Source organism: Diachasma alloeum, unplaced genomic scaffold (genome assembly GCF_001412515.2).
Source record: "Diachasma alloeum isolate Michigan unplaced genomic scaffold, Dall2.0 Dall_scaffold_00878, whole genome shotgun sequence".
NCBI lineage: Eukaryota > Metazoa > Arthropoda > Insecta > Hymenoptera > Braconidae > Diachasma > Diachasma alloeum.
Window position 1 is genome coordinate 59,846 of NW_021680999.1, and position 17,274 is coordinate 77,119.

General features: G+C 35.4%; 1 protein-coding gene across 1 annotated transcript in view; it reads right to left on the reverse strand.

Moving 5' to 3' along the window:
* LOC107045107 (AP-3 complex subunit sigma-2) overlaps nucleotides 1–14,871 on the reverse strand; it is a 65,871-nt gene extending 51,000 nt beyond the window's left edge. The window contains exons 1-2 of the mRNA XM_029126593.1: nucleotides 14,769–14,871; nucleotides 8,033–8,416 (exon numbers count right to left, since the gene is read on the reverse strand). Of these exons, the coding sequence (XP_028982426.1) occupies nucleotides 8,033–8,416; nucleotides 14,769–14,846 (462 nt within the window). The 5' untranslated portion in view covers nucleotides 14,847–14,871. The remainder of the gene's footprint in view (nucleotides 1–8,032; nucleotides 8,417–14,768) is intronic.
* Between the last annotated feature and the right edge of the window lie 2,403 nt (nucleotides 14,872–17,274).

The following is a 17,274-nucleotide window of genomic DNA, read 5'->3' on the forward strand; positions in this document are numbered from 1 at the left end:
AGAGACAGAGAGTGACAGAGAGACAGACAGAGACAGAGAGAGAGAAAGAGAGAGAGAGAGAGAGGGAGAGAGAGAGAGAGAGGGAGAGAGAGGGAGAGAGAGAGAGAAAGGGAGAGGGAGAGAGAGGTAGAGACAGAGACAGAGAGAGACAGAGAGAGAGAGAACGTATTGTCCGCTCTTTGCGTCATTCATGGTTGCAATCCTTTGTTATCCCTTTAAAAAAAAATTCAAAAGCGTAATGTCTCTCCGAGGTCTCAAAGACAGTGGCTCCAATGTCCTGGAGAGCGACATCCGGACCCTTGCCGACACCGTCCTCCACGGTCGGACCACCATCAGAGGGCCCCGACTCCCGACGCCCGTCCAATATATCCTGTCCGACAGTTTTTCTATTTACCCGCCAGCCCTTTTCCACCCACTTTCCATCCGCCACCCCTTTTCCACCCACCACCCACTTACCACCCGGCACTCATTATCCATCTGGCGGCCATTTTCCACCCACCACCCACTTCCTGTGACTATCGGACCCCAACTTTGAGGTCCTGCACACCAGGGGGCCCCCCAGCGCGTCCACGACCTCTTCAAAGGCATGCCGCCGAGATGGGAGGGGGGACGTGCACGTGCACTTCCTGAAAAGAAGGGGGAGGGGGAGGGGAATTCCTGGAAAAAAATTCGCCAATAATGCCCTCTTACTACTGTCGTTCAGTTGTGTTACGGTATCGTTTCAGTAATGATATAATCGAGTCAAGCTAATAGCATTCAACCTTTAATACTTTCGTTCAGTACATCACCACAATAGTTAGTTCAGATCAATTAACTTTAGTGAATCAACTAATTCCAATTTAAAGACTATCAACAGTGTTAATTAAGCCAAAGAGTGTATTTAAGAAGTTAACGAAGTGGTTCGATCCCACTAATAAACGGTGATTTTTTTTAATCCGGCTAACAGGGATTTTCCCATCTCCCTCCACATTTTCCTCCCACATCCACCCTAAATTAGTCATTCTCCAAACCAATTCATTTCATGCCTAAAAAAATAAGGTTTCCGGAAGCATAATAGAAGAAAATCACTTCAATTGTATATTTTTAAATAACGAATGTTTAAAAAAGTAATAATTTTGTGCGAAATGTAATTTTAATGGCGCTGAGTGATACTTGTAACTTATAAAACTCAGTAAGAAAATACATGATTAATTACACTGTCCGACAAAAGATGAGCTTTTTCGAGGCCGTACATGTAATAAAGACGAAATTAAAGATTGTGTCACGCTGAATCCAACGGCGTTTGCCAAATTCCTCTATCACATCAAGTTTCTGAGAAAAAAAATATTGAATTTGGGAAATAGATCGATAAGTGGATAATTCAAATTTAAAAAAAATAGTGAAAAACTCATTGTATTGAGTTAAAAAAAAAAAAGTAAAAAGTAATGACACTCAGTTTCTGTACGTAAAGAACATTTCCCAATTGCTATTTCGGTTATCATGAGAAAAATTCGCAAATATTATGAATTTCATCATTTTGTATTTCTCATTAGAAAGAGAGGAGACCAGCCGGAAGTTAGATGCACGTTCCCATAACCCCGCTAAACTCAATTTAGTCATTTCAACGTACACGTAACCTCCCGATTTTATTCGTGACTATTGAAATGGTTTCTGAAAGGGATTTTCAACTGGTCCACCTTGTGGAGATGGAACCTCTGCTGTGGGAAAACGGTTCGTCGGATTTTTGTGCAGAAAATGTGCCAGCATGGGAGTCACTCGCTGCCAAACTTACTCCTCAAATGACAAATATTTCATTGCCACTAGCTAAACAGAGAGCTTATTCCTCATAAAATCCTCTTCTTCCCTTGAGGTGTGAGTGCGTGCACCAGGTTCCTCACCCTGGCCATCCGTTTTTTGGTTACGCACACTCTTATAATGAAGGAAAAACGCAAAAATGATACTCCTGTTAAGCCACCCAAATGGTCCCTGTATAAAAGTCTGATGTTCCTCTCCATTCTATGTCGCGATGATGTTGATGTTTTTTATCTGGAAACCCTCTCTGAAACGTCTTTCTGCTGTATGAATTTCTAATTAATTATGTCGATCATTTCTCCAAGAACGAACCTCCAAGATGATCAATTCATTCTAACATTTTCCACTACTAAATATATATTTGCAATATTGAAGAGCCCCCGCCATTTTAGATGAATAAAAACGATTTAATCTTATTTTTTTTAAATCTCAATTCATTGATTCGATGTCAAAATATAAGCAAAAAAAAATTGAAAAAAAAAATAGATCTTCCAAGAATACCCACGTATTTTTGACATTTACATAGAATTGTCTTTTTTTAAACATTCCCTCATAAATAAATGATGGAAATTATTTCAACTTTCGAATACCCTATTATTGTAAAATGTCCAAAGACTTAGGGTTAAATGTGAAGCTCAGATGGAAGCTATTAATTCATATTTTCTTTCTTCTTTTACGAGTTTCTGCGTTTTGGAATGAAATGTGACTGCTTTTTCTCTTGTGTACACTGTTATCATCGCTCATAGCATTCCAAAAATACTCTCCCAGTATTTTAATTTCATTTTTTCCTTGATACCATCGCTCCAGCTTAGCGATGTCCTAGTGAAAACGTTCCCCGTGCTCATCGCTGAAATCCGCAAGGTTCTCCGGAAAAAAATCCAAATGATCATACAAAAAGTGAACTTTAAGCGACATATTACAGCCCATTATACGAAAATTTTCCAACATATCCTTAACAATTTTCCGGTATTCTGGTGAACGGTAGTTGCCGAGGAACTCCTGGATAACTCGCTTCAAGGAACGCCACGTTTGTCTCTCGATTTCGGTCAGTGTCTCTTCGGAATCGGTATCATTCTGCATCAGTTTTCCTATTTGGGGCCCCACAAAAACTCCCTCTTTTATTTTTGCCATACTCAGTTTCGGGAACAGCTGCTTGAGGTAGGTGAATGCTGGTCCGTCTTTCTCAAACCCCTTTACAAAATTCTTCACCAACCCAAGTTTTATGTGCAGAGGGGGTAAACAAATTTTCTCTCGTTCAGCAAGTGGAATTCGAAGGATATTCCGCTGACCTGGGGTGAAGCTTTAACGTGAAGCCCAGTTCACCGTGGAATAGTGATTCTTCTTGTCACGACTATCCCACTGACACAGAAAGCAGCAGTACTTGGTGTAACCAAGTTGCATCCCCAAGATGAGAGCAACCATTTTAAGATCTGCACAGATTCGCCATTTGTGTTGTTTGTATTCAATCTTGTCCAATAGAAATTTGATGTTGTTGTGAGTTTCTTTCAAAGATCTGGAGTTACGAATGGGCACTGAGGGGTAGATATTCTCATTGTGAAGGAGTATGGCTTTCAAGCTACTGGAAGGAGCATCAATGAAGAGTCGCCAATGCTCTGGGTCATGTTCGACTCCTAGGCTCTTCATCAAGCCATTTATGTCATGACAGTATGCTAGACTTTATTCATCACGGAAAAATTGGTTGAATTTCTCGTTTCGACGGCGAAAATAAATCGTTCGTACCTCAGGAAGCAAGCAATTGTGTTCTTTCATTCGTGATCCAAGGAATTCTGATTTTTCTTTTGTCAAACCCAAACCTCTCACCAGAAACGTCTGCTTCTCCAGTTGGCACTGGAGGCACATCGTCATTTCCAAATGGGATAAACAGTGAACAAGAGGAAGGAGAATCGACAGAACGGACATCTGGATACTTGATGTGGCATTTATTGTTCCTGGAGTATCCGTGCACATCCGTCAAACAGAAATAACAATCTGTAAGATGCTCGCTCTGTTCACGCCACGTAGCTGGGGCATTAAATGTAAGCTCAGTTTTTTTGTTTGAACTGAAAGTTGCAACTTCGTTCGGCAATTGCTGCAGCATTTGCTTGGAGTCCATGGTTTGTCAAGATTTGTAATTTTTCTATTGAAAACCTTTTCATAGGCTTCCTTCAACCTCGTTATGCAATTCTTCTGTTGCAACGCTGGCGTGAATTTTGCACATACCTAGGAAAAGAATCGACTGAATTCTTACATTTTCTCTACATGATTTTACATTAGAGAAACCGACCGAGATTATTGACAAATTTTCTGGTATTAACAACTTCATCCTGGATATTCTTTTGTTCATGATCTTCCCAGAGGTCAATCGGTTTGCGGCAATTTCGTCCGGGGGTCAGTTTTGGAGAAATATCTCCGAATAAAAGAGAAATCCACGCACCAAAAAATTTCAGAGCAAAAACGTAGAGATTTCACTAGACAATTCTATTAAATTTCTATCGATTTTTTAATGAGTTTTGGCTGATGTCATTGAAATATTTAATAGAAATTATTCTGTAGAAAAATTCGATACAATTCGATTTTTCTATACAACCTATTCTATTGAGATATTTACTATAGAGTTTCCTCAGCTCGAGTTTCCTAAGTTTTTTAAATTCTATTTTTCTTTTCTTCTTTTCAAGAAAATCAAACAAGAAAACTTAAAAAACTTGAGCCGAGGAGATCCTGTAGAAAATTTTTCTATAGAATAAGTTTTATAGAATATTTTCTACTGAAGACTTCAATAGAATCGGCCAAACCTAATAGAAAGTTCAATAGAAATCCAATAGAATTGTTAAGCGAAATCGCTAGGTTTTGCTATAAAAATTTTTCATACGTGTAGAAGAAAAATTAAAATTTATGGATGGTGCAGTGGTAATGTTTAGTAAATCGGCATTGAATCCTATTGATGTGGGGAAAAATGATAAAATTCCAACATTCATGAACTTTTTGAGCAAAAGACGAGAAATTCTCTGAATTTTTATCGAGTTTGAATTTTGCAGGCTGGAAAGAGTAAATGCTAACGAAGGGCGATGCATTTTATAAGAACATCCCGATAGTATCATGTGTGCCCATGTTATTAATTCTTCTGATGTTATTCTGTATTTGCTCCACACAATTTCTTGAAATCAAGAGTCATGTTCTAAGTGGATGATGATGTCATGCAAAGTAACAACATTGAATTGAGATGGATTAGGAGATTCTCCGAATAACTTCAGGTCAATCGTCATTCCTCTCAAAATATGATAAATATGATCATATTTTGGGATTTTTTTTTCATGAAATTACTTGCATAATGAGAGGAAACTCCCTCCCGTCTAAAAGATCAATGTTTTTCCTTTTTGTATAATTTTTCTCGAAGCAAATTCACTTTCTTTTCATTTTTCATTTTTTCTTCTACGAATGCTCTTTTGGGCCAATTTGTGACTTTATTTTTTTTATTTCTCAGAAACTTGACGTGATAGAGGAGTTTGGCAAGCGCCGTTGGATTCAGAGTGAAAAAATCTTTAATTTCGTCCTTCTTACATGTACGGCATCGGAAAAGCTCATTTTTTGTTGCACAGTGTTATCGTTTCGCTCTTTTCTTCTTCTTAAATAATGTTATTGTTTTCAGAAAATATTCCGAAAAAAAAAAATTAGATTGTTGGAGAATCGAATCGACAACTTCAGCATGAGGGTCTGAGACGTTAGCTGCACGCTGGCGCATTATATTATTCTTATATCACCTTTTCTGTTACCTATTCATTATAGCCAATGGAGCCTTATTGAATATGTTTGTCCTATTGCTCAAGTAATTTTAATTATTTTTAATTAAACTTTCATTTCTCAATTTTCTTCTAATGTAATTAATAACTTCAGAGATGGAAAAAAGGAATAAAAAAACATGCATATAAGAAATCCTGATAAATTTAATTCGTCCATGAAAATATATATATTAGTGTCAGTTTTCTTTTTGTTTGCTCCCTTTTTTTTTAACGCTAAAAATTTCTTATTCTTTCATAGTTGATTAATTAAACATATTATACATGAAAAAAAACGCGGTATATTTTATATCCCCTATCTCAACCCTTGTATTTACATACGGAAAAACATTCTTAATAAACGTTTTTTATGATTATTCCATTTTAAATTATGTATTTCGACCTTATTTATTATTTATAATCGCTGACAAACATTTAAAAAAACATTAAGCACAAGGAGAACAAAAATCCTCCCTTCAACTTGTCCCTGTAACAGTGGGACTGCTACTGACGAGCTACTTATACCGGCACATCCAGCTCGCCCAGAGGCCTAAATCGATCGTGACGCCATGCCTCCCATGGGGCACTTACTATTTCAGCTTGGGGTCACCTGCCCCTGCAGAACTGAGCCTCTCCTTTAGTCAATCCACTTTTATCATAAGACTGCATCATAGGAGTTGTAAGGTAAAGCAAAAACGGGGAGTTCGCCGGGAGCCGCCATACGAGACGGATGTTCGTCCGCCTCGTAGAATATATTCACCTTGTCCCTTTACTTTTGGTTCCTTTCGATCCCCTTTTTTTATTTCTTTTCTCTTCTTTTCTCCTTTTCCTATATCTTCATTTCTTTCTTCCAAAAGTAAAGATTGGCGATTCCGATAATTTACATCAATTTTTAAATAATTGTCGACGGACTCCCCGGAAATTCAATAAGGACAGTTTAAGTGGTAGATTGTTCCATCAGTGGTTAAGTGTCTCGAAGAATTTTAAAATCAGAAATTTATCACATCTGAAAATTAATTATAGGACCGAAGAACTAAACCTGACGGTGAATTTAGTTTTTCATCCAGTAAATTCAACTCAGTGAATTGATAGTGTTTGGATGATATTTTATTTTAGCCTTTGGAATCGAATCTCCTCGAAGGTGAATTCGCATTCGAAGGCTCGGACAGTATAATAAAGATTTTCAAAACAAACAGTGACCTTGGGATTAAGGGATTCAGTATTTTGGACATTCACATCAAGACAAAACAAATTTTAGAATGTTTTTGAGTCAAACTGCTGGTGGAATTAAATTAGTGCTTCCCTCTATGAGGGTTCTCTACCATCTCCTTTTGAATTTTATAAACTGAAAGTTGTCGTGATTTCGAGTTTCTCGAAGCATTGGACAGATGTCACAATATTTCAAGAGAGAATGCATGGCACTTGCCCCTATCTGAGGACGGGGATACAGCTAGTCAAAGGAATAGAATAGAAAGCAAAAACGGGGTAAAATGGATACTTCGATTTCTTCCTCAATTTTTTATGCTTCAACATTATTATTCAATTTCTGAAACACTAGTCATGACTACAATTTTCAAATTGAAAAAAAAAACATTTTTTACTTTTGTCTTGGGAAGTGGTAAATCAAACTTTTCTTTGCTCATTTCTTCTTCCCTCCCCCCATTGTTTTATGGTAATTTCCTTTTGTGTGTAGAAAAGTAGCCATTTACAAATTTCGCAAATGGACAGAAGGTCAGTTGTGTGAAGCGTTCAATTGTTCATTGAAAAAAGAATAATTTCAAAGGTATTTCAATAGTAAAACAAGAAATTCAAAGCTGCTCTATATTTCAAACTTCAATGCAAAATTTAATTAAGTTGAAGTTCATTTGTTAATATTTTATCCAACTCCAATTTCTATCTATAAAAAGATACCAACACGATTCTGTTGGAAAATCTCTGTTGAAAATTTGCTTGATTAAAAGTTGAATAGAATTAACTTTTTCGGTTGTCCATTTTACCTCACTCTTGAATAATTTTTCGGTTGTGGACTGTGCTAAGAAGCAATTTTCAAAAATTCGATTATTGACAATTTTTTAAACATCCATTTTAATCCATCCTACATGAATTTATCATGTCCATATTGCCCAGTGAAACAATTACAAAAGAAAATTGATTTTTGAAAAAAAAATTTGAGTGTCTATTTTACCCCAGATATCCATATTGCCCCACCTTCCCCTATAGTTATTTGTTAATAAGCTCATGAGCCAAATTGAGTTACGGGAATGAATTGATTTGTGTGAAGCAATAGTTGCAAAAGTTGGAGTGATGTCTGATTTTCTAAACGTGCAATCAATGGTACAAGAGCATAAATTTAGAACTTGACGTTTCCTTTCACAGAAATTGACAAGAGTCATAGCATACAATAAATAATTATTAATCTTTCATTGCATTTAATAGAAAAAAATTATCTATGATATTGGTGAACTCACCTCTTGCTTCTCTAATCTATTCTGGTCCTCAATCCTCGTCAAGATCTCAGTCATATTCGTTTCAAGCACCATCCCACCCATCACCAGCTCATTAAGAATGTAGTGAACTTTGTCAACATGAAAAATCAAATCCAATTCACAAACATTCTCAAAACATTTATCAAGAGTCTCTACGAACACTTGAATTAAATCCAATATCCCGAGTTCCGACTCTGATGAATCAACGCAAAAGACGAAGTAGAGAGTTGCATAATGCCTGTAGATGAGTTTATAGTCTGAACCACCTATCAAGGTTCCACCTTCCAGGAAATTGCAGACATTATCATCTCTCTTTGAGACTAATTGAAAGGTCTCTTTAATTATTTGTTGTTGCATGTCTTCATTCTGGAAAAAATGGTTAGTATGAAAATAAAGAAAAAGAATATTTTTATTGCCATACGGCAGGTATTCATGAAAAAGGCGCAAGTCCAACCGTACTTCATCGATACACAATATGCAAAACTTGAAACTGGAATAACCAATGGAGGTTCCTCAAAATTTAATAGCGTTTTTCCTGCACGACTTACTGAGGGCCGGTTTGTTCATGTTCCCTTTCCCAGAGATTATAAGGGAGATCTCTCACGGCAATGCAAACGTTTCAACTGGGGCCCTATTCTCGACATTGGTGAATTCTTCTTCGTGCACGAATCGGTAATCGTCAACGAATCTTCTATACAACTACTAGCGCCGCCGCGGCCGCGACGTTGATGACCTTTCATTGTGCCGTTTCTTATCATCTTTGATTTTTGTTAATTTCAAAAATTAATGAATTATCGGTTCATCATACAAAGCGTTGAAATTAATGAAAGCTTAATCCAGCTCGGTGCCAGTTGAATATTTCAATGAGTGATTGACTAATTCTGAATTTCCGGGCTCACTAAATGAGGTTCTGATTATAATTATAATTGAAATTATATTCAGAATGCAGAACAATACTTATCAAATTGCTCACTACCCCGAATTGTGTAGTCTTCGCCTCCCTCTTTTATTTTCACTATCTAGATGAACCACTCAATTATTTGGCTGAAAAAATTCTTGTTCACAATTTTTTTTGACCATGCTATAAACTTAAACCTGATGGATCATCTGAAAATTTTTCAAATTTTCCATAGAATTCTGAAATTGTTGTGAATTGTTTCTTGGGTCAAGTAATCCGTGCTTTATGTGAAATATTTCATCTTTTCCCACCAATTATTATCCCATCTTTCACTCAAAAATTCTTCAATATAAGAGAAATACCAGAAATTTTCTCTCAAAAAATAGCTTTTAATGAGTGCTCATAACAGGATTAGGACCAAGGCTAAAATTTTCATATCCCTAGTTTTAATAGTTTCGGCTCTCCATTATCATCTCAGGTGAGATAAAGGGCTCCCTTTTCATATTTAACGCGCTATCGCGGCTGTGATGTTGGTGACCCTTTGATTACACCTATTTCGTATCAGATTCAATACGTCCTCTTTCAATTTCTTGTTAGCGGTGAAATTTTTCTATTACAATGAATAACTTGCGCATGTACTTAAAATAAAGTAATTGTTTTCAGTATTCTAATATGAAATAATAGATTTTCCTATGCTCAGTGAATAACATTTTGATCGTAATTATAATCCGATTACTTCTCAAACATAATTCAGAAAGTTAATGGCTGGATTTCAATTTTCGGTGATACTCCGGTAGGAGGGCATGCTAACACTGTTATAAATATTTTAATCAGTTCTCTCGGTGATTTAAATCATCTGTTGTTCAAATCATCAATATGATTCCGTGCTTCAAATATTGCCACTTCATCTTTTCAGCACCAAATTGAAAATTGCAACTGAAAATGAAAGTTTGAACTATGCTCCATCCTTTTTGTGAATCTGGAATTCATGTTAATAATTCAGATTATTTTTGGTAATCGGATCTGGCCTCCCCTGGGCCAATCAGAGCTCAGTATCCAATAACATGAAGTAGCTCTAGCTTTTGATAATTTCCCTGTAGCTTTTGATAATTTACCTCTAGCTCTGCAATTGTTTCTCTAACCAAATAACTGTCAAATATTATCCTGGAGTGAAAAAAGTCATGAAGGAAGTCAAAACGACCAGATCCGATTACCAAAAATAATCCACTGAATACCAGCCACTCGACCTCCAAAATTAATCGAACATTTCCCTCATGTTTTCCTGGGTATCAACGATCGGGATAAGTTTTGCACGAGAATTTTAATCTGCAAAAGATCTACTCGTTGCTACGCAACAAAACAATCGGGAAATATTCGATTATTTTGGAGGTCTCGTGGTATTACTACTGATAATATTACATAATATCTTGATTTCTGCTGTTATGAAATATTGAGTCACAGATTTTTATTCAGAATAGAATCTCTTCATTTATAGTAATTATTATTACTATTCATTTAAAGTGAATTAATCATCATTTCCACTGTGTTACATTCATATCCTCCTGTAGTTCAACCTGAGAAAAGTCAGAAATTCGTGGCAAACGCAATATTAAGAAGTTTGAATCATTCTATTTGCCTTTGACTCAAATAATATGGAAAATTATGATAATTGGTGTATCAAACGAAAAGACAGAGTAATTAGGTTCCCTTTTTGTTAAAAAAAACTAAGTCACTTCAGAGTTTTCATTTTCATGCCGTTGAGAAAATAATGAATTCCATCAGATTTCTTTTCCCTCTCAAACTGAATCAAATGTCTCCTAAGAACTACTACTGAACTGCCCATAAAGCTTAACTTTTTCATTTCAATAGTATCATTTCGATTTACTCATAATTATCAGGAAACATTTCGAAAATCTTGAGAAATAATAGAAAGTCGACTTTTCAGAGTAGACTAATGAATTGGATGAGTGAAAAAATCGCATTTTCCGGAGACCACGACCTTCCTTTATAAAAATAATTCCATAATAATCCAATTTTCTGGCCGTTTATCCAATATTTTTGGAAGTTTGCTCAAAAATAATGATTCATCATAGTCTTATTAAACTGAGTATTAAGATTAATGGACACAATGCTTATCGGGTCATCACCTGTTTAATTTCAATATTTCAATGAGTGATTCAATGATTCTTAATTTTTGTGCTCACTGAATGAAGTTCTAACTATGATTATAATAAAAATTCTATTCAGAGTGCGAAGCAATAATTATTGAAGTTCACACAATCCAGAATTGTTTTGTGTTCGCCACCCCTTTTGTTCTCCTTTACACCTTTACCAAAGCATTTAATTATTTTTGCTCGAAAAATTATATGACAGATTCTGATGCTCCTTCGCTAATTCGGAGTATTTTCTCGTCATTCATGATCTTTTTCACAATTTTATTCGACGATGCCATGAACTTGAAACTTTGATGGATCATCTGAATTTTTGTCAAATCCTCCATGAAGTCCCGAAATTCTTGTGAATTTTGCTTGAAAAACTTGGAAATTTTTGTGAAATTATATTCTCCGATTTTTCAAATTATGTTTTTCTTTCCCATTTGAATCAATCAGAGTGCAGTAGTTGGTGTCACGTGACTACTTCATATCAATTTCATTTGGAAAATTCCACCTTTTCCTATCAATTGTTCTCCCATGGTTTAATCAAAAATTCTCTAATATTTGAGAGATACCGAAAATTTTCTCCAATTTTTGAACGACTCGTGGATTTTTTCGGGTTTTTTCAGAAAATCTCATAATTGTTGTAAATTCTCTGGAAAACTTCCGAATCATTTTACATTCAGAAAAAGCCGACAATTCTCTGATTTTTTAGGGAACCTGTAAACTTCCTTAATGTTCTTATAATTCATCCCCTATTCATCCTATTAAAGGTGGATTTTAGAAAGAATTTGAAACACATCCTCTTTTATTTCTAAAAATCTTCTCTTAATAAGCACGCCTTAGAAATAGGATCTACTCAAAAATTTTCATATTCCTATCGGTCTTAACAGTTTCGGCTTTGCATTATTATTTCAGGCAGGCTAAAAGGCTCCTTTTTCATATTCGCTAGCGCCGATGCCCTTTCATTATGACTTTTTTTATTTTTCCTTGTGTCTCTTTCAACAATTAATGATTCATTATCGTCTTATTATACTGAGTGTTAAGGTTAATGAAAATAATGTTTGTCGTTTGATTGCCTGTTTAATGTCAATATTTCAATAAGGGATTCACTAATTTTGAATTTCTGTGCTCTATGAATGACGTTCTAACTATAATTATAATCAAAATTCGATTCAGAGTACAAAACAATAATTAGTAAATTTCTCTCAACTCAGAATTTTTTAATCTTCGCCGCCCCCTTTATTCCCTTTCACAACTTGACAATAGCATTCAATTATTTTTCTGGCAAAAATCATAAGACCGATTCTGATACTCTTCGACTAATTCGAAGTATCTTCTCATTCATGATCTTTGTCACAATTTTATTAGGTGATATATTACTTGAAACTTGAATCATTAATCATCTGAAATTTTTTCAAATTCTCCATAAAATTCCGAAATTCTTGTGAATTAACAAAAAAATGTTTGTCAAATTGTTGAGAAATTCCTTCTCATTTCCATCAATCAGAGTGCAGTTGTTGGAAGCTCGGGACTCCTTCACATCAGTTTTATTTGGAAAATTCCACCTTTTCCTACCAATTGTTCTCTCATTGTTTATTCAAAAATTCTTTAATATTTGAGAGATACCCAAAATTTCTTCCAATTTTCGAAGAATTCAGTTTTCTCGAATTTTTTCAGAAAACCTCATAATTGTTTTAAATTCTCCGGAAAACTGCCGAATCATCTTACATCCGGAAAAAACTGGCTCCCTCTGAATATCGTCATTTCATGTTTCCAGCGCCAAATTGCAAATAAAAACTTGAAATGACCGTGTGACTTTTGCTCCAACCTTTTTCGTGAATCTGACATTGATGTTAATGATTCAGAGGATATGACACAAATATCATCATTCTTGTTCTCTGCACTTTTTTAATTTGGATATGATTATTATCATTTTTTGAAGCGAAAAAATTGATCATGGTTTTCATTGTGTCGCATTCAAATTCTATAATCTCATAATTCTAGCTACTGATTCTAATCAACTTTGGAGAAAACCTTACTAAACGCAACATTAGTAAAGTTGAATACTTCTATTTTCGATTTGGACAATTATAATTGCTTTAGCATCCGAAACTATCCAGTAATTTTAGGTACAGAATATTCATATATTGAATGAGAATTTAAGGAACTTGAGAGTTTTTATCTCCATGCTGTTAAAAAATGTTGAATCGCAGTTAATTTCCAGTGAACTTTTACATTTCAAGACTTGTACCTCTCTAACTCTTAAAATTTACTATTAACTGTCCTTAAAATTTTAATCTTTTTTTTCAACAGTATAACTGCCATGTACTCATAATTATGAGCGAATATTTAAAAAATATATTTAAAAAATGGAAAGTCGACTTTTCGAAGTAGACTAATGAAATGATTGAAAAAATTGCGATTTTCGGAGACCATGACTGTGTTTTTATAAATGATTCAATCATAATCAATTTTTCATTCAAAGAATAATTTTTCCTGAATTGTAACGAATTTTTCTGCTTAAAAAATCACACCAAAAATCAATTTTATGTGAAAAAATTATATTTTTCGGAAATTTGAGGCATTCTATTATTAATTCCCAAGAAGAGAATGTTGGTAAAAGCAAGTATTTATGGAATTTTGTTCCAACTCCGCTAATTATTTATTCCATTACGCCATGCTTTATTTTCGAGCTTTTCCTAGCCAATTTAATTAATAAATTAGATGATTTAAAATCTTTGAATAAAAAGTATTCCAACTTTTTTATTACATGGAGAATATTCAATATTCTTTGCTTTTGTGGTTTAAGTATTGATTTCATTACAGAAACCTTCTAAAAGAAAATTTAATAAAAAAATTGAAATCAAATTATTTACATAAGTCTCGAATTTGGTCTGAATCATTTAGAAAAACATGAGATTTATTTTACTTCCGAATGAAAGCAATAAAATCATTCCATTTTTACATTTCATTATTGTTGCTTCCGAATTGGACTATTTGTCGAATCCGAAAATGCCAATTTTTGCATCAGGATAACTACTTTTGGCCTCAGAAGTTCGAATATGCAATTTTTAGACCCTGTCCGTATGTATGTATGTGTCTGACCGATCGTTTTTCTACGATAATTATGATTTAAAATATGGTTCCTAATCTCATCTTAACCAAGTTCGATCATGAGATTGATTGCATCATCTGTTGTTCAAAACCATTATTTTGAAACCAATATTTTCGGGGCAATGTCGGCTGCCAACGTTGAGGCAATGTCAATAAATTGAATACAATAAATCATTGACATCAATTTAAAATCCATCGTTATAGAAATTCCATGCGAAAGCAAATTATTAATTTATGAGCAAAAATATATTGGCTACGTTGTGACGAAGCAATTGTTCCCTTCTATTTTATTCCACTCTTGACATTCAAATTCATTAAAATTATCAATCATTCCAACTACCTTTCAATTTTCAACATTCATCACCAAAAAATAATTTCCCATTCCCCTCATTATAAACAAATCCATGTGTAGAAAATATGCATATACTATATGACGATAAACGTAATTTCCCACTTGTTTCATTCCGTTCTTGGCTTTCAAGTTATCCAATTATCAATCATCATTCGAACAATTTTTCATTTCACATAGAGAATCCGATTTGTAATTTACGCGCGCTTCCCTGAACAGCGCCGTCGCGGCCGCATTGCTCATTCTGATGATGAGAATGCATCCTTCATGCGCCGCCATGACACTTTTTACATGCTCTCCGCCATGACAGTTTCCAATGCATGTTTTTTTTATATAAGGATTGGAGATTATCCATTTCCTCATTCGTTGAAAAGACGATGGTTTCCAGACGATGTGCCATTTTTGGATATAAAAAGTTTCACTTTACAAACACAAAACACCGGTCAAATTAATTGCGGTTGATTCGTTCTCCTCGGTGGTCAGTCGCAGAAAGAAAGATCCTATTTTCTCTACGACTGATGAACTCACTATTATAGAGGCGAGAAACTCTACTCATTACCGTAAGGTATGATACAAGCAGGTATGATGAAGCCAGAAAACAGGGGACAAGTTCGCCGGAGCGCCAGAAGCGGCGTTCCGGTCGACTTACGCTTCCCGTCATCTCCTTTAGTCTCCCACCACTGGCACTGTTTTTGCTGGAGGGAACGTTATGAAATTGATATTTTAAGTCACAATAATTAGCCCCGTATGAAATTACATGGACAATGCGAAGAAAAATAAAAAAATGCAAATATATTCTTGGTTTTTCATGTACTATTTCTTTAATAGTCAATGGCCCGCTCACTCTTTCATTAATGGGGTGATTTTTATCTTATAATAGGTGAATTCTTTCTTTTTTTACTGAAAATAATTACCAAGATTGAGAGTGAAATCACTGCTCAATATAATAGCATTAAAAATAAAATGAAAATGCATTTTTGTCCAATGTTGAACAATATTTATTTTTCGCGCGAAAATATCTCGCGAATGTTGTTTGTTTATGTCTGCTCCAAAACGTACTCCAATAGATCTGAACAGTCTGTGCGAGTTGATTCATGTAAAATGATTAAATCGTGTGCAATTATAAATTGCAAAGCATCTTCTAGGGATAATTATCGTTTTTTCTCCCTTCCCAGTGTGAAAAAAATTGAGAAGCGACGACAATGGCTGGAAAAAAGCGGTGATTTGCTATCGAGTGATCAAGTGTCAAAGAACGATTGTTATTTGTGTGAGGTGCGTAAGTGAATAGTTGGGACTTTTTTTTTCTTTTGTGGCTCTTGAAACCCCTTGTACCTCATTTATTTCACCCCTCGTGACCATTATGACCCTCGTATCTTTTTCAAAACTTGTTCATAGAAGAAAACATTAAAAAACATAGTTCAAACTGGGATCCTCATTATCGTAATCCCATCCCTCCAAATTCTTCCCTATTAAGCTTCACTGAAGAGAAGAGGAATAATTAATAAAATGGACTTCTGATGTTAATTATTCTTCCTTCTAATTAGTATTTCAATCGTCTAGTCGACATGACTCTCAGTCAATCTTTATCGCTCGATCCCATAGAACTATTTGCTGAGAATCATATAGTTTTCATCTCAACATTTTTTAATCCTGTTCCTCTCGATTGAACACAAAATTTTATTTTCATCACGCTGTATCAGAGAAGTAACTTTCCGACACATTGTGATGAAAAATTTTGTTCGTAACTCGTGAAAAAAGTGGTTTTTGGCTCGTGAAATTATATCACTCACCTTCGGCTCGTGTTATAAACCTCCCACTCGCCAAAAACCACTTTTTTGCACTCGTTACGAAATATACTATTTCTCTCTCATGAAAAAAAAAAAAAATTGATTTGACGGGGATTTGAACTCGCGACGCAAGTAAAATCGGCGTGTGGTGGAAGATCTAATCCGCGTGAGGGGAAGGGACGCAACAGCGCCGCGCGCGGCTTCCGTTGGAACTTGTCCCCTGTTTCGGTGTCGGCGACATCAAAGCTTCACCATACCTCCCTGTATCATACCTTACGGTACCGGAGATATGCGCAGCGTCACCTATCTATCAATGAGGGGGCTGCGATCGCATCATTACTGATGGAGCTCGCCATCAGCGCCACCGCTAGTAAACACTGGCCCAACGATTGGAAAAATGAAGTTTCCTATCTTCAGCATTACTACCGTCAATCACTGATGTAAACCATCACAGTTGTGGCGTTTTAACATTTTTTTGAATATCAATGATAAAAATTATTACTATTTTCTACTGGAATGATATAGTTTAATTATGCTACACATTTTATATAATTATTAATTTGTGTGAGAACTAATGACTCCCTTTGAAAAAGTATGCGTGCGCCATCTAACATGACATTTGGATAATTCCCGGACCGCCATGACACTTGCCATTCCATTCGACCAATCAGAACGTTCNTATGACATTTGGATAATTCTCGGACCGCCAAGACACTTGCCATTCCATTCGACCAATCAGAACGTTCGGTGCCCATGGACCTCCGCCATGACACTTTTCACCTCACGGATCTTTTATATAGGGACGGATAAGGACTATACGCAGTTCGTCAACGAACGTCGATTCGTGGGCGAAGGACTATTCACTAACGTCGAGAATAGGGCCCCTGGATTTTTTCGTCGTGGTGGCGCATGAACTAAAT